The 21,597-nt window shown below is 53.7% G+C and overlaps 1 protein-coding gene across 3 annotated transcripts in view; it reads left to right on the top strand.

Annotated features, from left to right (window-relative positions):
- Positions 1 to 21,597, top strand: part of LOC112835533 (TBC1 domain family member 14) — a 201,224-nt gene that overhangs the window by 97,931 nt on the left and 81,696 nt on the right. For all 3 annotated transcript variants that reach the window (XM_073891398.1, XM_073891399.1, XM_073891397.1), the window contains exon 8: positions 11,592 to 12,330. In XM_073891398.1, coding sequence (XP_073747499.1) covers positions 11,592 to 12,330 — 739 coding nt within the window. The remainder of the gene's footprint in view (positions 1 to 11,591; positions 12,331 to 21,597) is intronic.

The following is a 21,597-nucleotide window of genomic DNA, read 5'->3' as shown; positions in this document are numbered from 1 at the left end:
CGGGGGGGGCGCGTGGGGCGGGGGCAGGGCGCGCGGGGCGGGGCGAGGGCGCGCGCCGCTGTCGGCCGCAGGCAGCTAGCGCGCACCTGCCTGCCCGGCCCACCGCCTGCGGCGCGCCGGGAGTCCTCGCCGCGCAAGTTGCGGGTCCTGGGGGGCCGGGCTGCGGGCCCGCGGGCTCCGGGGATGGCTTCGGAGCCGCGCTGATTCCGGTACTGAGGGCCTCCGGCGGGGGGTCGGGCCGCGAGGGAGAGAGGGGGGCCGGGGCGCGCGGGGCCGCTGCCACCTGCTGCTGCGTCGGCGGGAGCGGGAGGCGGGCCGGGCCGGGGGCGCGCGGGTTCGGGGCCCGCCTGGGCGCCTCCTCGCCGCGCGGCCGCCGCTTCCCCGGGGGAGCGCATGGGGCCCGGGCGACATCGCGGGGCCGGTGGCGCTCGGCTCGTCAGCCCCTCGGAGAGACGCGCGCGCTGACACGCTGCTTTTCCGGAACTTGACGAAAAGTTTTGTGCCACAGACGCGCGGGGCTCCCCAGCCCGAGAGGGGCTGGCACGGCGCGCGCAGCCGCCCCGCCGGGCCGCTTCCACCTCCGCGGTCTCCGACCCCCGGCCGCCAGGACCTCGTTCGCTTCGGGACCCTGGACCCGCCCCCCCCGGAAGACCCTCCACTTTGGGGCCCCGACTCCCTGGACTCCCCTCCACCTTGGAGCTCCCGACCCCCTTCTTTCTTGGAACCGCTGTCGCTAGACCGCAGAACCCCCCGTTCTCAGACCTCCTCTTCCGGGGCCAGGGACTCCGCTGGCCTCAGAGACCCCCTTTCCTGGGCCACAGACCCCCTCTGTGCAGGACAGACTTGAGAGCCCGTGCCTGGGGATCCCTCCACTGGGCGGGCGGAGGGGCCGGGGCTGCTGTGTCGGCGGGGGGGACGGGGTGGGGGGGGTGCTCCACAGGCGGGGCCTTTCCTGGGCTCGGAGCTGCCAGGAGGAAGCTTCGGGGGTGAGGCCATGCGTGATGAGGAAGCGGCAGGACTGGCCCCACAGATTCCAGGCCCTGGGCTCGGGTAGTGGGCATTTAGTGGCCAGGGCCCTACCTGGCCAAACCCCCCACCCCCTTTTTTTTTTTGGTCTTGAGATTGCACAGCACCGTTTTCTCCAGTACGGAATTGAAAGCTTTGCCTTGGAAAGTTCTATGTGCCGGAGGCTCCTGGGCATCCCCTTATTTTATTTCCTGAGGCTAGTTGAGAAGGGTGGCGTCTTTGGGACCCTACCAGCAGGATGTTAGCACCTCCTTGTTGTCTTGACATCATTTATTTTTAATTTTGTAAGAGGTTTTATTTATATATTTGTTTTTTTGAGAGAGAGAGAGGGAGATTGCGCGACAGAGCGCGCACAGGCACACGAGCAGGGGCAGTCGGAGAGAGAGAATCCCACTGAGTGCGGAGCTAGGTGGGGCTTGATCCAAGGACCCTGAGATCATGACCTGAGCAGAAACTAAGAGTCAGGTGCTCAACCAGCTGAGCACCCCCCCCCCCGCCCTTTCCTTTACAGATGGGTTACATCTGCACACTGTTACGTGCTTTGCCTGGACCTGGCTAGTCTTACAGCAGTCTTGGAACACTGCCTCTTGCCCAGTTTATCTGGCCAGTACCAACCCATGCCTCAAGTGTGCGAATGACTTCTTCCTGACTTGTTCTTAACCCCCTGTGCAGCCTGGGTTGCCTCGCCCCTGCCTGTCTTAGTTGTTGTATATATTTGATCCCTGCAGATTGTGGGCTCCACCTGATCCCTAGCCCTAATAAGAACTTGGCTCAGGGTTATTGAGTGAATATACCCTTTGGGAAACATTAAAGGAGGTAACATGAATGGTCCGGGGTCACCCAGGTGGTGAGAGGCATGGGTGAGATTCAGACTGCGCCGGCTCCCTAGGCCAGGTTCAGCTCACCTTAGTGTCCAACACAGACCCAGCAGGCTCCTGCTCAGCACTTGGCTTCGTGCTGAGCTGGGCTTGCTTCCTGCTTGTGAAACGGTTTTCATAGTGTACCCCCAGCCCGCCCTCTCACATTCAGCATCAGCGCTGCCTTGCCTGGCCTCTGTTGATCCTGCCTTTCCTCGCCATCCGTCTGGCATCCGTCTGGCCCACTCCCCTACCCCCTCTGTGCTCTGTTGAAGTCCTCTCTGTCACTGAGGACCTGCCTATCAGAGCAGCTTGCTTCAGAATCTGTCTTCCCTGTAGGTCAAAGCTGCTTTTTTTTTTTTTTAAAGATTTTATTTATTTATTAGAATGAGAGATAGAGAGCACGAGAGGGAAGAGGGTCAGAGGGAGAAGCAGACTCCCCGCTGAGCAGGGAACCCGATGTGCGACTCGATCCCGGGGCTCCAGGATCATGACCTGAGCCGAAGGCAGTCGCCCAACCGACTGAGCCACCCAGGTGCCCTGGGTCAAAGCTTCTGACCATCATGTCCACAGCCTCAACACGGGGGATGCCTACCCAGCATATTGTGGGTGCTCGTGGAGCTCTGGGACCTTGGAGGAGATTTGCCATCAAAATAGACATTTATACATGATATGTAAAAGAAGATTGTAGGAAAATGAGTGGGTGTCATCTGTTAATGTTTGTTTTAGGACAGTTATGAAATTTCTAGGGCCTGAATTGTTAAGAATTCTAGATTGCCAAGCTGGAAGGACCTCAGGTAGATCAGCTGGACTCATCACCTCATTTTACAGATGGGAAGTTGAGGCCCAGAGCTTAGTGCCACAGAGCAGGTGTGAGGAGAGATGTTAGTGACAGGAAGAAACCATACGGTGAGGCTTGCAGGCACCAAGTGGCCGAGTCTTGGCTTTGTTTATGCAAATGAGTTGCTAAAATAGTGGGCCTGAGCTGCCTGGCCCTATCTAGTGCCCAGGAAGAAGTAATACCAGCCAATGTCTTCTGAGGTTTAACTCGTGCCAGGCGTGATTCTAAAGGCTTTATTTGCCTAAGGAGATAGGGTCTATTATTCTCATTTTACCACGTGGACGTTTGGGCACAGGGGAGTTAAACTAGTCCAAGGTCACATAGTTGTTAAGTGGAGGAGCCAGGATTTGAACCCTGGGCAGTCTGCCTCCAGAACCTGCATTATTTTTTCCCCTTGTGTATTTCATTTTTAATAACCTTTTCCCTGAATTCTGACATACAGAGACGTGTAAAAATTGTTAGGCCTTTGGGTTATCGATTATCACAAAGCTTTAGGGTCCGTTTTCTTTTATTTTTATAGGATTTTTTAAAAAAGATTTTATTTATTTGAGAGAGAGAGAATGAGAGATAGCACGAGAGGGAAGAGGGTCAGAGGGAGAAGCAGACTCCCTGCTGAGCAGGGAGCCTGATGCGGGACTCGATTCCCGGACCCCAGGATCATGACCTGAGCCGAAGGCAGTCGCTTAACCAACTGAGCCACCCAGGCGCCCAGGGTCCGTTTTCTTAAGCATTCCAGCGAGCTGGTGTATGCTTTGAAGTCAGACCTGGTTTGAATCCAGTTTCTGTTGCTGTGTGACTTTAGGTGACTTACTCAGCCTCAGTTTCTTTACTGAGCTTGGCAGGCTTGTGATGAGTAGAGCATGTGATAGCACTCAGCAGGTTGGGTAGCATGGCAAATGCTTAATAAATGGTTTTCTCTTATTAATAATTAAGATTATAAGTTGTGCTTATTTTGTTAAGGGGTCTGAATATCTTCCTCATCTGTCAGTTGCTTATCAGTCACCTTATAGGTATTTATGATGAGTCACTTTGGAAAGTCATTATATGTAGCTGAAACATTTTGGGGTAGTGGCCCCCAGTGTCTGTGCATTGAAAGTCCTTAATTTAAAACGTCCCACCTGGGGCGCCTGGGTGGCTCAGTCGTTAAGCGTCTGCCTTCGGCTCAGATCATGGTCCTAGGGTCCTGGGATCGAGCCCCGCATCGGGCTCCCTGCTCAGCGGGGAGTCTGCTTCTCCCTCTCCCACTCCCCCTGCTTGTGTTCCCTCTCTCGCTGTGTTTCTCTCTGTCAAATAAATAAATAAAATCTTTTAATAAAATAAAATAAACTGTCCCACCTGTGCCTTTTTTAACATAACCACTTTGGGGCAGTGAAAGTTACATGTCTTCTCCTTAGGGTTGTGAGGGAGCCTTTGGGGACCCTCAATAGCTTAACCCCAATTTCTGCCTGGCTTGCTGGTGGGCCAAAACTTATTTAAACAACATTAAGTTATGGGGCGCCTGGGTGGCTCAGCAGTTAAGCGTCTGGCTTTGGCTCAGGGCGTGACTGGGGTCGAGTCCTGTGTCGGCCTCCCTGCTCCACAGGGAGCCTGCTTCTCCCTCTCCCTCTGCCTCTGCTTCTCTCTCTGTCTCTCTGTTTCTCATGAATAAATAAATCTTTAAAAACAAACAAACAAACAAACATTCAGTTATGTTCTAGGCACCTGAAAGTTGCCATTCACCTTCCAGAGGAATATATTAAACTTTTCGGAAATTCTTTTTTGGGATTGTTTTTATCCTGAAGAATAACCCATTTCAAAATCAAATTACTGTTATGGTTGACTTTTCCATTCTGCATAATGCAAATTGCCCCATTATTGTCGGCCGCCCGTGCAGCGGTGGGAATGGCAAGCCTGTGGGAGTCCTCCCAGGTTGGCCCCGGCACGGCCGTTCATTACACAGGCCTCTCGAGCCTCGTCTCCTTATCTGTGCGCTGATAGTGCCGGAACCGTGAGCTCTGGGGGTAGTTGTGAAGGTTACAGAGACGGTGGGTATGGACTTTGCCGCGCCCAGCATATAACGCGCACGTGGTGAGCTGAGGGAGCAGCTCCCGTTAATTGTTAATGCCGAGGCACCCGAGTTCCAGAACATCCTGTGCCTCTCTTTCCAGGGTCCTTTTTGTCTAAGCCATGACATTAAAAAGAGGAAGCGACTCAGGAGTGGTTGGTGCTTGTGGAGTCCTCTACAAAGCAAGCTAATTGACGTGGGAGATACCCCGGAGATCAGGGGGTTTTCCTGGGCGGGGGAACCTCATTTCAGAGGCTGAACTAGCCTGTTTCTCCTGACTGGTCCTGTCCTCCAGGGTCAAGGTGAAGGCCTGGGGTGTGTGTGTGTGGGGGGGGCACCAGTCCTGCCAGGAGGCTGGTGGTCTCACCAGAATTCTCCCCAGGAAGCATGAAGGACCCCGAGGGGCCTTGTGTGGAATGACACACATGGGTGTTGGAGAGAGAACAGCTGGGGCCTTGCCTGTGTATAATCACGGGCAGGTCACTGCATCTGGCTTAGCCGGGCTTTGTTCCCATCTGGGAAATGGCAGAAGACAGTCTGCTTTTTCACAGGAGGGATGAGGATTTAGGGAGGTTCTTGATGTCTGTATTAGGGCCGTGTGAGTAGCAAAGCTGACCAAGGGGCCTTGGAGTCATGGACTTGGATTCAAGTCCCCGCTGCTGCATCATAAATGTGGAGCCCTTGGGTATGCCATGGGCCTCAGTTCCTCCTATGTGCAATGGGGATATTGCCTAGCACATAGGGCTGTGCAAAGAATGGCATGGGAGGAGCTTAGAGCAGGGCCTGCTACTCATGTGGTTATGCTCTGGTGTTGTTGGTGTTGCAGACCTGGGCCTGCCCTCTTGAAACTTTGGCTCTGGGACGGATGGGTTCTGAGGCTGTGGCTGACAGAAAGGAGCAGTGTCTGTCTTCTCTTAAGATTAAGGGTATGGGGGTGCCTGGGTGGCTCAGTCGGCTAAGTGTCTGCCTTCGGCTCAGGTCATGATCCCAGGGTCCTGGGATCGAGCTCTGCATCGGGCTCCCTGCTCAGCGAGGAGTCTGCTTCTGCCTCTCTCCCTGGCTCATGCTCTCTCTCTCTCTGTCAAATAAATAAGTAAAATATTAAAAAAAAAAAAAGATTAAGGGTATGGAGGAGCGCCTGCTGGCTCAGTCGCTGAAGCGGCTGACTTGGTTTCAGCTCAGGTCTTGGCTCAGGGTCGTGGGATCAAGCCCCGCACTGGGCTCTGCACTCAGCGGGGAGTCTACTTAAGCTTCTCTCTCCCTGCATTTGTGTGCGTGCTCTCTGTCTGTGTCTCTCTCTCTAAAATAAATAAACCTGTAAAAAATAAAAAATAAAAGATTAAGGTTACGGAAATCGGGTGGAGCTGGGCGGATAGGACCCTTGGCAGCAAAGGCAAGTGCACCCTCCTTGGAGGATCAGGGAGAGCCGTGGTGTCCCTGGTGCTAATGGGGGTGTGAGGAAGCAGTCCCCTGTAGCATCCAGAGAGGAGCCCAGACAGGGAGGGCTACGGGGAGCAAATGCCTGGGGGCAGGAAGCAGCCACAGGCAGATGAGTGCCAGAGGATGTCTGCATGGGTGGGCAGCATTATTTCTCCCTGAAGCCACCCATGAGTGGAGGTTTTCCCGCCAGGGACATAACTAAATCATTTGGGTTTGGCCTTATAAACTGCTGATTTACGAAGACTTGGTCGAGACCTTGTCCCACTGCTTTATTTCTTTTGTTAAAGATTTTATGTATTTGACAGAGAGGGAACACAAGCAGGGGGAGTGGGAGAGGGAGAAGCAGACTCCTCACTGAGCAGGGAGCCTGAGGCGGGGCTCAATCCCAGGACCCTGGGATCGTGACCTGAGCTGAAGGCAGTCGCTTAACGACTGAGCCATCCAGGCGCCCCTGTCCCACTGCTTTTTAAAGAGAAGAAAATGAAACTGTTGTTCAAGATGGACTTGTTTTCCAAAGGCTCATTCAGAGTTACCGGCCCCTCTGCGGTGGGCTTTCTGACCTGTGTTGAAGGCCTGGTCCTGGCCGGGGGGAGGGGCGTGCCGCTCTCTCCGGGGGCTCTTACCCTCCCCGCTTGCTGCACGCAGGTTTTGTGACTGGTAAATAAAATGCAGATTGTCTTGCTGCCTGGAGTGAAAACAGCCTTCCTCTGATCTGTACTTGATGTCTTGTGTGTTTTTCCCTTGTCGAGGAGGTGATGGCTGGTCATCCTGAAACTTGTATCGTGTGGCTGGCCACCTGGGCTTGGAGGAGGTGGGGGGGGCCTGCGGGGGCTGCTGTGGCCACTGCTGGGGGCGGGGTTGTCTCAGGTTTCGGGAAGCAAGCGTAGAGGGAGGAAGTCTCTTATGTTCCTGGACTGTCGCGTGTTGACCGTTCCGCCGGCACGGCTCAGGATGGTCATCCCGGACTTGCTGCCGGGAACTTGATGGGAGGGAGTTTCTACCCCATCTCCTTATGTCCATGGCTCACCTTGTTCTTGAAGCAGAACCCACTCGCTGCGGATGTTTCTTGGACGGACTATCCCCGAAACCTGCCCTCTTAGAACCTAATTGTTAGTAATAATTAACTCAGCAAATAGATTTTTGAATCCTTAATCCATGCCAGGCATTTGGCCAGGCAGGGGTGTCTGGAACCTGTTAGCCTGCTGCCTGCCCGAAGCTTAGAAACCAGGGGAGGGACGGGAGCAGCAGTTGTCTCGGGCATGGCCAAAAGGAACCTCAGAGGAAAGAGAACCTGCAGCTTCCTGAGAGAGTAGGGGACGGCTTCTCAGAGAAGTGGCCTTGGGAGTGTGCCGTGTCTCCTTGTGGCACCTGCTGCCAGATCCCCAGGGGCGCTGGTGGCCCAGCTGGGGAGAGCACCCAGGCCATGGGGTTTTGAGACGCAAGGGTGACAGCACAAGGCTGCCGAGGCTGGCAAGGCCAGGGTGGGAGGGCCCTGTGCCAGCTCAGGGAATTTAGGCTGATCCTGTCTTTAGAAAACGTGTGACTTGGAGGCAGGCCATCTGCAGCTGGCCTCCTGGCAGGCGTCCAGCATCCACCCTGCATCCTCTCTGAGAAGCGAGTGCCTTGTGTGTGCAGCCCCCCCCCCCTTCAGGGCACCGTCGGAAGGCAGGTGCTCTGGCGGGTGCCTTCTGGTTTCATAGTACTGGTGGCCCCAGGTGGAAGGGTTTGAGGACAGGTGGCCTTGGCCCTTGTGGGGTTTGGTTTGAGAGTATGTTGCAAGCAGAAGGACATTTTTGGTTTTAGGTTTATTTCCCTGAAGGCTGACAACCTTGTTTGTGGGGCTTAAGGAACTTCACTTGGACTTGGCACCAGTGGAGGCGTCAAGGGTCATTCATCTTCTTCCTAGAAGAGGCCCTTGTCCTGCTGGCCTGGCCCCCAGCAGGGAGGCGAGAGGAGAACAGGCCATGGCCAGGCGGCTTTGGACCCTGTCACACCTGCTTTGCTGCCCTCGTGCTCTCACGGTGGCGATTCTGAGAAGGGGGCCTTGCATTCACTCAACACACACGTTTTGTGGTCTATGTATTCTAGTATCAGAACTGCAGTTTAAAGGTGTTTTTTGTAGGTCCTTCAGCTCTTCGTGTGGCTGAAGTAGAGGGAATTCACATTACCTGGGCGTGTACTGTGCTCAGACGTGGGGTGTCTCGGCGCTCTCGCTGAGCCGTCTCATTTCACGTATGAGTTTTGTGGTGTTGCCCACTTTCCTGCTGGCCAGGAGGCAAGTTGAGGTCCAGGAGGGTTCTACTTCTCCCCGTGGTAAGCGGCGGAGCCAGAATGTCAGCTGGGCTGGTCACCTGGCTCTCAGCTCTGTTTGCTGTGAGGATTTCCTCTCGTGTTTCTGGCTTTTTGCCAGTTTGACCTCTCAGACTATTGATGGTGTTTGGATAATTCTAATAACTCTTGACATTGCGCATGATTAGCTCTTCGCCATGTGCTAGAAATGTTTCTTGCCGTATTTTCCTTTTAATTAAAAAAATGTAGAAGTCTCAAGTTTATGTGCATTTGAATCTCTCTGTGTTTTCCTGTTGTGAATCCTGTTGTTTCACAGTGTGGTTGAGTTCAGGGATTTCCTAGGGCAGGGGCTTGGACGTAGTTGGCAGTGGCTTTGCCTGGAGGAGCTTGGGGCTGGGGACTCAGGGTGGGGACTCCCGCCCAGGAATTCGAGGGCAGTGGGAACTGCGGCCTGAAAATGTGTTCATGTGTGCTGAGGTCGTGCCCGGATTCTTTTGGAGGATGAACTGAGGTTTTGCTCAGTAGGTTAGGGAAGCACTTGATGGAATACTTGATGGAATTTTGTTTTTGTATTAAATCCTAATTTTGTGTTTTTGTTTTGGCGTCGTACAGTGTAGTTCTACTTTCTAAGAAAAATTGATAATTGATTAGTACAACATCATGAATAAATAATCCTCACTGGGTCATATTTCAAGTTTTTATTTATTTTATTTTTTTAAGATTTTTATTTATTTGACAGAGAGAGAGACAGCGAGAGCAGGAACACAAGCAGGGGGAGTGGGAGAGGGAGAAACAGGCTTCCCGCCAAGCAGGGAGCCTGATGTGGGGCTCGATCCCAGGATCCCGGGATCATGACCTGAGCTGAAGGCAAGCTGCTTAATGACTGAGCCACCCAGGTGCCTGTCAAGTTTTTATATATAGTTCCGTCTATTTCTGAATTCTGCATTTTGATTCATTCCTTCATGTTTGTTACTTTTTATTTTATTGTTTTTAATAAGGAAGAGGAAATGCTTTTTTAAAAGATTTTCTTTATTTGACAGAGAGAGCGAGCTCAAGTAGGGGAAGCCTTAGAAGGCAGAGGGAGAGGGAGAAGCAGGCTCCCCGTTGAGCAGGGAGCCCGATGTGGGGCTCGATCCCAGGACCCTGGGATCACGACCTGAGCTGAAGGCAGACACTTAACGGACTGGGCCACCTAGGCGCCCCACATTCCTTCATATTTTTATTTTTACTCCAACGCTACACTGTCTGGCTGGTTCCTTCGATTTCTGGGAGGGAGGGAGATGACCCCTTCCCTGTTCTTCTAACAAATTTGCTTTTGCTGTGTTGACTAGAGAAGGACCAGGCTTCCTGAGGGGGGCAGGAAGGCTCAGTGACACCCAAAAGGGAGTGGCTGTCACTGTTCCAGTGTGCTTCAAAACCTTCACCCACTGACTTGGATGATGGCAGCTACCAGCAGAGCGCTTGCCAGGGGCCGCTGCCTTGGGATGCTTTTCTCATAGTACCTGACTGAATTCTCCCCAGGCAGTCAGTACAGCTGGGCTTAAAGCCCAGGAAAAGTCCCATAACCCAAGAAAGTGGGGCGCCTGGGTGGCTCAGTCGGTTAAGCGTCTGCCTTTGGCTCCGGTCATTATCTCAGGGTCATGAGATCAAGCCCTGCACTGGGGTCCATGCTGGGTGTGGAGCCTACTTAAAAAACAAACAAACAAGAAACAACCCAAGAAAGTACCCTTCTTTATGTTCTACACCGTGGATCAGATTTCAGTAACCCCACCAGATTTCTTTAGTTTTGACATTTTAAAGGACAATGGAAGGTAGCTTAACCTTCTTAACCAGGGTTCTCCGGCTGCTGGGGGCTGTGCTGTCCAGGCCTGTGTGCCTCCTACCCCATCGTTTCCACTTTGTCTTAGGCCAGAGAACCATAGGCAGATGTGTGTGTCAGTGACAGCTTTGACTCTTGTCGCTCAAGTCTTTATTGTAGGTTTATGGTCTTTATTTTTCCTTTTTTTTTTTAATAGATTTTATTTGTTTAGAGAGGATGAGTTGGGGGGGGCGGAGGGAGAGGGAGAAGCAGGCTCCCTGCTGAGCAGGGAGCTGGACGTGGGACTTGATTCCAGGACTCTGAGATCACGACCTGAGCCGAAGGCAGATGCTTAACCAACTGAGCCACCCGGGTGCCCCTTTATTTTTCGTTTATTGATCATCTGCCTTCCTGAGCCAGCCTTCTACCTGGGTTTTTATAACTCCATGTTAAGCTATTCATCCACTAGGTATGGCCTATTTTGGGGTTAGTGCCATAGATCCCAGCTGTGCTGCTAAATAATGCTATGATCTTGGACCCATTCCTTAACCTCTCTGAGCTTTGGTTTCCTCCCTGGTAAGGGGGGTAGTATGCCCTACCTTGTGGACAGGTGGAGGGCCGTGGCTGACTTGGATGTGGTTGGGGTCATCTCACGCTGCATGGTACACACCATTTATCTTGTTTCCTGTCTTGATGACAACATCTTGATTTTAATGTTGTCTTGGAACAAGTAGAACTCGACTTATGTGTGGGTTATGATTTCATGTACTTTTGACAGAGGTGTTCTCTTCATTTATTTTATTTTATTTTTTAAGTAGGCTCCATGCCCAGTGTGGAGCCCAGTGTGGGACTCGAACTCACGTCTGCGAGATCAGGATTTGGCCCCTCAACTAACTGAGCCACCCAGGCACCCCTTCTGTTTATCATTTTTTAAAAAACATGAAAAACAAACAACGCTTTCTCTGCCTGGCCCTGTCTTCACATCCCCTGTGCTGGCCTGGGGGTCAGACATGTGACTGGTGGGGTGCTGGTGATGATGAACACAAGGGGACTGTTTTAAGTATTTTTATCCTAGCTGTAGCCTTTGTTTGGGTTATGGTCCTATTATTTTATATTGTGGTGATATATGCTAAAACTCTGGCTTCTGGTCCTGAATTAAAACTTGGATATGTAGAACTTTTTTCAAGGATTCATCCCTAGAAAGGGCATCAGGACATTCGAGCTGTACAGCAGAGGTGTGTGTGTCAGGCTTTTAGAACCACTGTCTTAATTTCCATTTTTGTGTTTTTTTTCTAGTTTCTCCTTGGACCAAGATGACTGATGGAAATCTCTCCACCTCTACAAATGGTGTAGCCTTGATGGGCATTCTGGATGGTCAGCCAAGAAACCACATTCAGAACCTGCCACACTTGAATCTCAAGGCACCCAGGTCCCTCTCATTGCCAGAGTATGGGCCCAAGCTGAAACTTGGTCCTTCAGAAGATCGGCACAGCCTTAAGTCCGTGGACTCAGGCATTCCCACCCTCGAGATCAGTAACCCAGAACCCGTCCCCTGCAGTGTGGTCCACGTGAAGAGGAAGCCATCGGAGTCGGAGATCGTCCCCGAGCGAGCTTGCCAGAGCGCGTGCCCGCTGCCATCCTACACGCCCCCAGCTCCCAGCAGCACCGAGTGGGAGCAGAGCGTGCGGAAGTCGTCCACGTTCCCCAGGACGGGCTACGACTCGGTGAAGCTCTACAGCCCCAGCTCCAAAGCCCTGAGCCGCAGCGACGATGTCTCCGTTTGCAGCGTGTCCAGCCTTGGCACAGAGCTGTCAGCCACACTGTCCATCAGCAATGAGGACATCTTGGACCTCGTGGTCACGAGCAGCTCCAGTGCCATCGTGACCCTGGAGAGCGACGATGACCCACAGTTTACTGACGTCACCTTGAGCTCCGTCAAGGAAACCCATGAGCTGCGCCAGCAGGACTGTGTGGATGGAACTGAGGATGGGAATAAACGGAGAATTTTGGGACCACTTAGTAGCTTCTTTACCAGGTAACACCGTCTTTGTCTCTATGAGAGTTAGGTTATGCGGACCGGCTGCCCTGTTCTCATCCGAAATGTGCTGTGTGCTTCCTCCCTTGCTAAGCAGGCCCGGAGTCATACGGGCGACCGTGTCTTCTCCCCGTAGCCCAGAGTCCTGTGCGGTTGTGGGTAGGACTGGTCTGGAGGTGGTGCTGCTGTTTGAGCCCTCACTGCTCGCCGTCACCTCTGTGTATGTCCCTGGCTCACTCGCACACTTTGTTGTCATTTCCCAGCCTCTGACCTGCTGTGGCGGAGGGTGACCCGCAAGTGGCCAGTGCTAATAGATCAGCAGCCTTACTTTGTCAGCCTTGTCCTCCGCAAGGCCCTTTATGCTAATCACTTGAGCTTCTTGGGCCAAACAGAGGGTTAGGAACCCACGTTCCACCCCCAGCCCCCACCGCATAACGCAGGGCTGGTGTTTCCAGGCGGCCCTGCCCTGCGTTCCCGCAGGGCTGTGCACTGGGTCCGTGTTCTGACAGTGGCCCCGCGGCCACCGCTTCCCCTCCTATGCGGGGACCAGGCCACTCAACTGAGGCCCCAAACCAGGGCCTGTAGGACCCCTGTGTCTCACCTCCAGCCCTGGGGGCACAGCTCCCACAGGGCCTGCCTCTTATCTGTACTCTCGTGTTTTCGTTCAGCAAGTGTGTGTGTCCCCGGCCCTGCTCTTGGCAGGGAAGACGGGAGTACTATGACTATCGAAGTGTTACAGGTAATGACTTCGGGTCGGGCTCACGGGCTGGGGACACATCAGCCAGTCATATGAGCAGCCCTGGACGTCTGGGCTGTGCAGCGCCGTGAGGAAGGGCACAGGGCTGTGAGACAGTGTGCAGGGGCATGGCGACCTGTCCCTAGCTGCCCCTTGGGGGCCCCGTTGCTGTGGGCGATGGAGCTGCCCCGTGCGTGTGCACGCTGTAGCAAAGCTCATGTAGGACACTTGGTGGTACTGGGTGTCCCCTTTTTTCTTTTTAAAGATTTATTTATTAGAGAGAGAGAGCACGAGTGAGGGGGGAGGGGCAGAGGGACGAAGAGAATCTCCAGCAGACTCCCTGTTGAGCACGGAGCCCGACGCGGGGCTCAATCCCACGACCCTGAGCTGAAATCAGGACTCAGACACTAAACCGACCGAGCCAGCCACGCAGCCCTGGGCGTCCCTTTGAGGTGGTGTGCTGTGCTGGCTGGGATCCGCTGGAGACTTCTGTGGCTGTGGGCACGAAGGTTAACTCACCACAGCCCCAGCTGTTGCATCATCTGAACGTGGACATCGTTTCGAGTGAGCCTAAGACCAGTTTTGAGTGAAGATCTCTGGTGTAGGCTGTGGTCTGCGGGGCGCCTCTTCTCTCTGATGTGCCGGCAGCCAGGCGTCAGGCTTCCCTAGTCCCAGAACTCTGTAACCCTCCTCCCACCTTCAGTGGGAGGAGCCCAGGAGCCCAGGAGCCCTGGGGGCAACCTGTCCCTTCTGAGGCCATAGCCCTAAAATAGGTGGTTGTGGTTCCGATTAGTGTGGCCGGGCTCTTCTCTTTTCTCAGATCAGTGTTTTCAGCATTTCCTGTCTGTAGATAGCACTTGGGTGCCTGCTAACCAGCTGCGGGGTCCTCAGGATCCATCCCAGAACTCCAGAACCAGAATCTCAGGGGAAGGGCTTGGGAGACAGGTTTTTGGAACCATGTGGGGGTTCTTGGCAAGTTGGAAACGTGGTTTGGAATGGGGATGGCTGGAGGCAGCCTAGAGGAAAGAGCTGAGCTTTGGGTTGAACAGACCTGCACCCACATCCTAGCTGTGTGACCTTGAACGAGTTACTTCACCTCTCAAGTTTGTTTCCTCCTCTCTAAAATCACATTGATAAGTGCCCAGCACAAGGTGCCTGTTATGTTGTTGATGTACAAGGTCCTCGTACGAGGCCTCCTGCGTCTGGTGGTCACGGGAATGAAGTGGGTTCACACGTGTGAAACAGGATCCACCCAGACGGAGTAAGCTGTCCCGTCTCAGTCATTTGGGATCGTCATGGCTGCGCCTTGTTTTGGCTGCTGCCTTGTCTCACCGAGTTGGAGCCTCTTCTCCCTTTGAAAGGAAACACCATCAATTACTCTGGATCATTGCTAAAACTGTTTTTTTTTTTTTAATTGAAGTGGAGTGGAGGTATGGTATTATGCTAGTTTCAGGTGTAAGACAGAGTGATTGAACTTTCACATACGTTACTAAATCATCATGGAGAGAGATCTCAGCACCATCTGTCACCCTACAAAGTCGTTAACCTGGTGTCGACTACATTCTGTTCCCTGTGTTGTACACCGTGTTCTTTTGTCTTATTTTATACCTGAAAGTTTGTACCTTTCAGTCCCCACCCCCCGTTTGGCCCCTCCTCCTCCCCACCAGCTTGCTCTTTATACCCCAGTGTTGTTTCGTTTGTCAGAGTCTGCTTGTAAGTGAAATTATATAGTATGCTAAAGCTGCTGCCTCTTGAAAATCTTTTGTAGCTTTGTGCCACAGAAATGAAATGTCTCCTCTTTGATTTATTCTCTGGTTCTTGTCTCCTCACCCCTTTTATAAAACATTAAAAAATTTTTAAAAAAATTTTATTTATGTATTTAGGTGATCTCTACACCCATCATGGGGCTCGAACTCCTGACCCTGAGATCAGCAGTCGCATGCTCCACTGACTGAGCCAGTCAGACACCCCCTCCCTTACCCTTTTAATGGCTGTGACATTATTTGAGCCATTATTAAGCACTTCGGGGAAGCAGGTGGAATGTTAATGACAAACAGATCAAAATATATGATCTCATGAGCTGAGTCTAGTGAGTTTTTTTGTCCTAGAGTCTTAAAGTGTTAGAGGAGAGTTTCAATCTAGAATTCCTTTGAGGGAGAAAAGGGTTCTGTTGGAACCCACTGCACATTTTACGGGTGAGTTACAGAGGGGGCCTGGCTCACAGTAAGGCCTGTATGAGTTTTGTCGAGGGCAGGGCTGGGGCTAGAGCCAGCCTCTGGGGTTTCCAGCCCAGACTTCTGAGTCCTCCCGTTTCTCCACTTTACCCCCTGTGCCCAGGCGACTTCCTTTATCCTAGTGTCTGTCTGTTCTCCTTGTCCTCACTGAGTCGATTTCTAGGAAGTTGTGGGGGGGGAGTGTGGGCAGTAGTGGAAGGCTCGTTTCAGAGAATGGGTCTCAGAGGAAGGGCTGGACACGGTCATGGAATGAACTTGTGGCCCGAGGGGGCAGACCGGTTGGTGGCCCTGACTGCTTGATGGTGGGTGGTCTGGGTGAGACAGGAGCAGAGAAGTGACAGGATGGCAGGCTGGGCCTGACCACTGCCCCGTGGAAGCTGCAGACCCAGCTCCCTCTCTCCCGTTGACCCGCTCTTCATCCGGGCTGTCAGAAGCCCTGTGGTGCAGATTCCACCTTGAGCTGAGAGGTATACCTGGGCCTTCAGGGGCTCACAGCTGGTGGGGGAGACCGAGCAGGCACGGCGGGCACGGCAGGGTGTGAGTGTGGGAGCCTGTGAGGGTGCCGGCGCCAGGGCTGGGTTCAGTGTGAGCGCTCCTACTGAGAGTGTGGACATTGGGCAAGTTACTTTACTCCTCTCTGAGTGTTAAATGGGGCGTAGAAGTGCTTAAGGTTAAAGATCGAATAGATAAACATCTACCACACTTCTTGATAAGTAGTAAGTAGTTAGCTATCTATGATTCTAACAAAAATGTTATCATTTCTAAGAAATACATTTTTCTGAAGTTTTCTCTAGTTCTTATCCTAATGTGGTGCTTGCTTCAATCAAAAGTTATTACTGAAAAAGTTAAATCAGGATTTCTGCACCTGATGTTGACATTTTGGGATGGATAAATCTTTGTGGTGGGGGCCGTCCTGTGCCCTGAAGGCTGTCTAGCAGCCTCCCTGGCTTACAAGCCCCGATGCCGGGAGCCCTTCCCAGTGGTGCAGCCAGGCATCATCTTCTGTCCTGGGCAGGGAGGGCCGGGAGGGGTGGGCAGAATCACCCAGCCTTTGAGAACCACCCTGTGGGCAGGTTGTAAAAGTTGCTGTCTGTTTCCCTGAAGGAAATTTACTAATGTAATATAATTTGAGCAGTATCTTTTTCTTGTTTGGAGAGAAGGACCATGTTAAGGGATTCTGTTCCACCTGTGTAGTTGAACAGTGTTTGTGTAGACACTTGGGTGGCAAAGACGAGAGGAATCCAGTAACACACGTTTTCCACAGGAGACGCGTTGTTTCTGTGAAGCCAAGGGTTTCAGGCTGCTAATCTGCACGGGCCTGGAAGGTAATAATCAGCTTTGACCTTTCGGCTTCTTTTGGCGGCCCTTTATGTTGCCCTCAGCAGAGATGGTCTGGGTGTCCTTGCTGAGGAGCGATGCCTGAGCTACAGTGGAAGCAGGAGAAGGGGCTTGCGGAGGGGAGGGGAGCTGCGGGGGAGGCTGGGAGGCATGGTGTCCCGGCTGTGTTCGGAGCTGTGCTCATGCATTTCTGCGGTCTGCTCCCTCCCCACCCCAGCCGAGAGCCCCTGGGGCACAGTCTGCCTGCTTTGGGCTCACCCCAGTGGCCCTGAGCTGTAACACAGCGAGGAGTGTGCTGGGTGAGCTGGAGCTGCTCTGACCCAGGTTTGAACCTGGGCTCTGCCAGTTTTGACCTCAAGAACTCCCCTCCCGTCTGCGGTCCCCTGTGTGTACTGGGTGGCGGTCCCCTGTGTGTACTGGGTGGCGGGGGTTCGTTGCGCCTCTTGTAAGCAGCAGGTAGAGTCTTAAGTGAGACGCTATGAGAGAAGCTCTGGGCAGAGCTCATCCCCAGCGTGGCGCTTAGATTTCTGGCCCTGCTCTCAGCTTTTGTTGGGGATTCACATAAGATTCCACAGTTTTTAGGGGTCTGTATAAGGAAAAATGTGAAACCATTGTTTTGAGAAAAACAAATCTTTAAGGCATTTTGACTTGGTGTGAATGCGTTCAACTACAATTTCTAGGCTTTGGGGATTTGATAACTTGGAAGGTGCCTTGAGCAGTGCTGAGGAAGAAATGTGCTCCTTGCTTTCTTATTTCTCTTTCTTTCTTTTTTTTTTTTAAAGAAACTCATTTTTTTTTTTTAAGTGGAGAGGGCGGGGAGAGGGGAGGGAGGAGGGACAGAGGGAAAGGGAGAGAAAGAGAATGTTAAGCGGGCTCCATGCCCAGTGCAGAGCCCAACGCGGGGCTCAGCCTCCCAATCCTGAGATCATGACCTGAGCGGAAACCAAGAGTTGGATGCTCCACCGATGGAGCCACTCAGGCGCCCCCTCCTTGCTTTCTTTTTGGAGAGGTGAGTTTGTTTACCAGCAGGGCAGAGACACTTCAGAGGCACCGGGAGTGACAGGTAGTGGTAGTCCTGGCCGCGTGCCCTTCTGAGCGCGTTGACATGGTTGCCGGACTTGGTCTCAGGCACCGTAGGAGAGAGTGTGCTGTGGTAGGTAGGCTCTGCAGGCGGGCTTGTGCATCCTCCAGGCCGCCTGCCTTCCAGGGCGCGCTCCTTCCCTGTGTGTCTTCGGGGTCTCTTGGAGCTGGGGTTCTGGATGGGAATTGGGTGCCATCAGATTCTCCCAGGAGGAGTGATTCGAGGGGGAGGTAGGCGGAGACCATGAGGCTGTGTTCTCCCATCCGGCGGCGGCGTCAGGCTGTGCGGCTCTCCAGCATTGGCCCCGTGCTCATCCCCTGGCTGATGCCAGGCCGCTCTGGTGGCTCCCCGGCCCCGCTGCATTCCTGACTTCTGGGGTTCAAGGGGCAGCTCTGATACAGCAGCTCCCCGGGTGCGGGGTGGGGGGGAGGTCTGGGGGCCCAGGTTAGAGCCCGTGACTTCAGCCCTCGTCAAGATTGTGGAATCACCTAAGTCCTTGAGTTGTTAGATCCTTTCTGCTTAAACTTTTTGGAGTGGTTTCTGTAACCTGCACCGAAAGCTGATGGATTTGGGTAAGTCCTGTGAGTAATTCTTACTCAGAGGTGGGGAGACTGAAGCAGGGTGTGGTTAAGTAGCCTGCAAGCATACAGTCATGGCATAGGGCTTGGGTCTCTGAACTTCTGTTCTCATCTGGAGAATAGAAATACGTTCACGTGTCAAAGGGAGGAAGTGTAAGTGGATAAGAAGCACCGAGCACGTAGGAGGCACACCAGTGCCTACGTTACTTACTGACTTTTGCCCGGATGCATGCGTACGCGTGTGTACGCGCCATGTGATCCCCGGGTAACAGCCCTGGTGGGTGTTCTCTGGACCTAGCTGTTTGCTGGCATGTGGGTTTGGGTAAGGCAGGCACTCAGCCTCGCTGGGGGCTTAGTGTCCTTGTTTGCAGAAGGAGCTGAGGGCACCTACTGTACAGAGCTGTGCAAAGGAAAAGGAGCTGCGTGGCCCAGGTGCTGAGCTCTGAGCTCCAGGCAGCAAGTGAGGCCAGAGTTAGGGGCCACCGGGGAAGGCCCTTTGCGCTGTGATGGCGGTTCCAAGAGAGATGTCAAAGTCCGGGAAGAAATACGGGGACTGAGAGGCCGGTGGGTCTTCGAAATTGTCTTGTGTGTGCACAAGGTCGAGCCAGTGTTCCTCAGGCAGAGGGGTCAGCGTGTGTGAGGTCATAGGAGCAGGAGAAAGCTCAGCATTTCTGGGAAAGTGCCGTGGCCTGCAGTGCTCAGGATGGAGAGCGGACAGGCTCGCGTGCCCAACTCCAAAGTCACCGCTTTTTCTACCAAAGTCACCACACTACCTCTTTTTTAATTTTTTTTTATTTTTTTAAAGATTTTATTTATTTATTTGAGAAGGAGAATGAGAGACAGAGAGCACATGAGAGGGGGAGGGTCAGAGGGAGAAGCAGACTCCCTGCCGAGCAGGGAGCCCGATGCGGGACTCGATCCCAGGACTCCAGGATCATGACCTGAGCCGAGGGCAGATGCTTAACCAACTGAGCCACCCAGGCGCCCACACTACCTCTTTTTTTAAAAAAAAATTTATTCTTAAGTAATCTCTATGCCCACGATGGGGCTCAGATTCACCACCCTGAGATCCAGAGTCGCCTGCAGGGCGCCCCTGAACTGCCTCTGGGAACACGCGTGCCCTGGTCAGATGCGGGGTTGGGGTGCGGGCTGGGAGAGCAAGAGAGCACGCGCTGCGCCCCGGGGCAGGGTCTGGAGGCGTGTGGCTGGAGCAGACCGGGGCACTGCACACGGGTCACGGGGGGTCCGCTCTGTGGCTCCCCCTCAGGGCACGACAGTTCCTCAGTGCGAAGAGAGCATTGTGTGTGGGCAGGTTGAGAATGCTCTCCCCTCTCCCCGTGCTGGAGCTAGCCAAGCTCTGAGTCCTGAGGCCTTCCTGGGCTGGCTGGGGGCGGGCAGAGCAGAATCAGTGACAGGCCGCGGGCGGCCAGGAGTGTAGACGCAGAGAAGGTTTTAGCAGGGACGCTAGGAGGGTGGCTGCATTACCTGCACATCCTTGAGGTGTCTCGATTATTCAGAGTCCTGTCCTTTGTGCAAGGAGGGTTTTCACTGGCGCACACTGACCCTGTTTGGATCACCCCACTCCCGGGTGTTCAGTTCCTCTGGGACTTGTCGTACCAGGTAGGTTTTCAGCAGCTCGGCCCCTGCATCATGGAATGCCTGCCTTTCTTTTCCCACTGCTGACCGACACCGCTGAGCTGCTACCAGCCCTTGTTTCAGCACCAGCCAGGTCCTTGGTGCCCTGACTCCAGCTCAGTTCATTTCGAGGGGGTTCTCCCAGGTGGGGAGGATGCGGCGGATGGTGTAGGAGCCACAGGCGGCCAGTGTCCGTGCGGGGCCCGCGCTGCTGCAGGGACCGTTCGGGGAGCCGGGCCGACAGCGGCCCGCTGTGCTCACCCCGAACGGCCGCGCTTAGGGTGTGCTGCCTGCCCCTGCTTTGTTGGCTGTGCTTCCTTTGTTTCCTTCTGGCCGCAGATGGCACACACGCAGTTTCTTAAGGGTCTGCAGTGTGCCACGCATTGTGCTGGCCCTTAAACATGCTTCTCATCGTGCAGTTTTTCAAGAAACATTTACCGAGGGATGCCTGGTGGCTCAGTTGGTGAAGCGTCTGCCTTCGGCTCAGGTCATGATCCTGGGGTCCAGGGATCGAGCCCCGCATCGGGCTCCCTGCTCGGTGGGGAGTCTCCTTCTCCCTCTGCCTGCAGCTCTCCCTGCGTGTGCTTGCTCTCCCTCTCTCGCTTTCACAAATAAATAAATAAAAAATATTAAAAAAAATTTACCGAGCATCTGCCCTTTGCCAAGGCACTGTGTTAGGTGCTTGGAATTTGTCTGTGGACAAGACAGAGACCCTTGTCCCTGAGGAGCTTCTATTCTAGTGGGAGGAGGTGGGTAATACCCACAGTAATTACGTGGAGCACAGGCACTGGCGGTGATCAGTGCCATGGGGAAAACGGGGCAGCAGAGGCAGGAGGAGAGACTGGCCAGGGCGGGATGTAAAACAGGCTGGTGAGCAGGGCCCACCAAAGCAGGGCCCGCCAGGTGCATGAGCAGGAGGGACTTAAGTAGAGACGGAGGAGGCAGGGACGTTGACCCAGCAGACCCCTGGTGGAGCAGAGACAGGCACGGAAGGGCCCAGGCGGGCCTGGTCAGGAGAGGGATAGCACAGAGGCTGAGGGATGGACCGAGTGGGCCCCGAGAGGGTGGAGATGCAGGCCTGTGGGCCGTTGTAGGGCTGCCTTTGACCCAGAGTGGGGGGAGCAGCTGCAGAACTTGGAGCAGAGGAGACGTGCTAGTCATCTACCAGTTTGCTACACGGTAGATGCCAAGTAACCAAATAGTTAGCGGATTAAAACCTCAGTGGCCCATCATCATACAACTGGGTTCTCTTTCGGGGTCTTACAAGGATGAAACAGTGCAGCCTTTTCAGATTGGCTTCTTTGGCTTAGCCACTGACCGGCTGAGAGGAAGGAGCTGTCGGCTTCCTGGCTCAGCCAGGTCGTTGGCAGAGCTCAGTCCCCTGTGGTTTTAGGACTGAGTCGGTTCCTTGATGGCCATCAGCTGGGGGCTGCTTCTGGTTTCCAGATGCTTCTCCTATTCCTTGCCATGTGTCCCCGAAGTCTTCAGAGCCGGCAACAGAGAATCCCCCTTGTGTACAGTCCTTCTCACACTTTGAATCTCTTTTGCCGGGGAGAGCCCCAGTTGGTTTTTAAGGGCTCACTGATGAGGTGAGTCCAACCAAGAATAACTTCCCTTTCCTGAAATGATCTGTGTCGTATGACACAACCCGACCATGGGAGCGAC

The sequence above is a fragment of the Callorhinus ursinus genome, unplaced genomic scaffold (genome assembly GCF_003265705.2).
Source record: "Callorhinus ursinus isolate GAN/ISIS: 27379988/994484 unplaced genomic scaffold, GSC_fseal_2.0 scaffold4, whole genome shotgun sequence".
Lineage (NCBI taxonomy): Eukaryota > Metazoa > Chordata > Mammalia > Carnivora > Otariidae > Callorhinus > Callorhinus ursinus.
The sequence above is the reverse complement of the archived record's forward strand: the minus strand, read 5'-3'. Positions and strand labels throughout refer to the sequence as shown.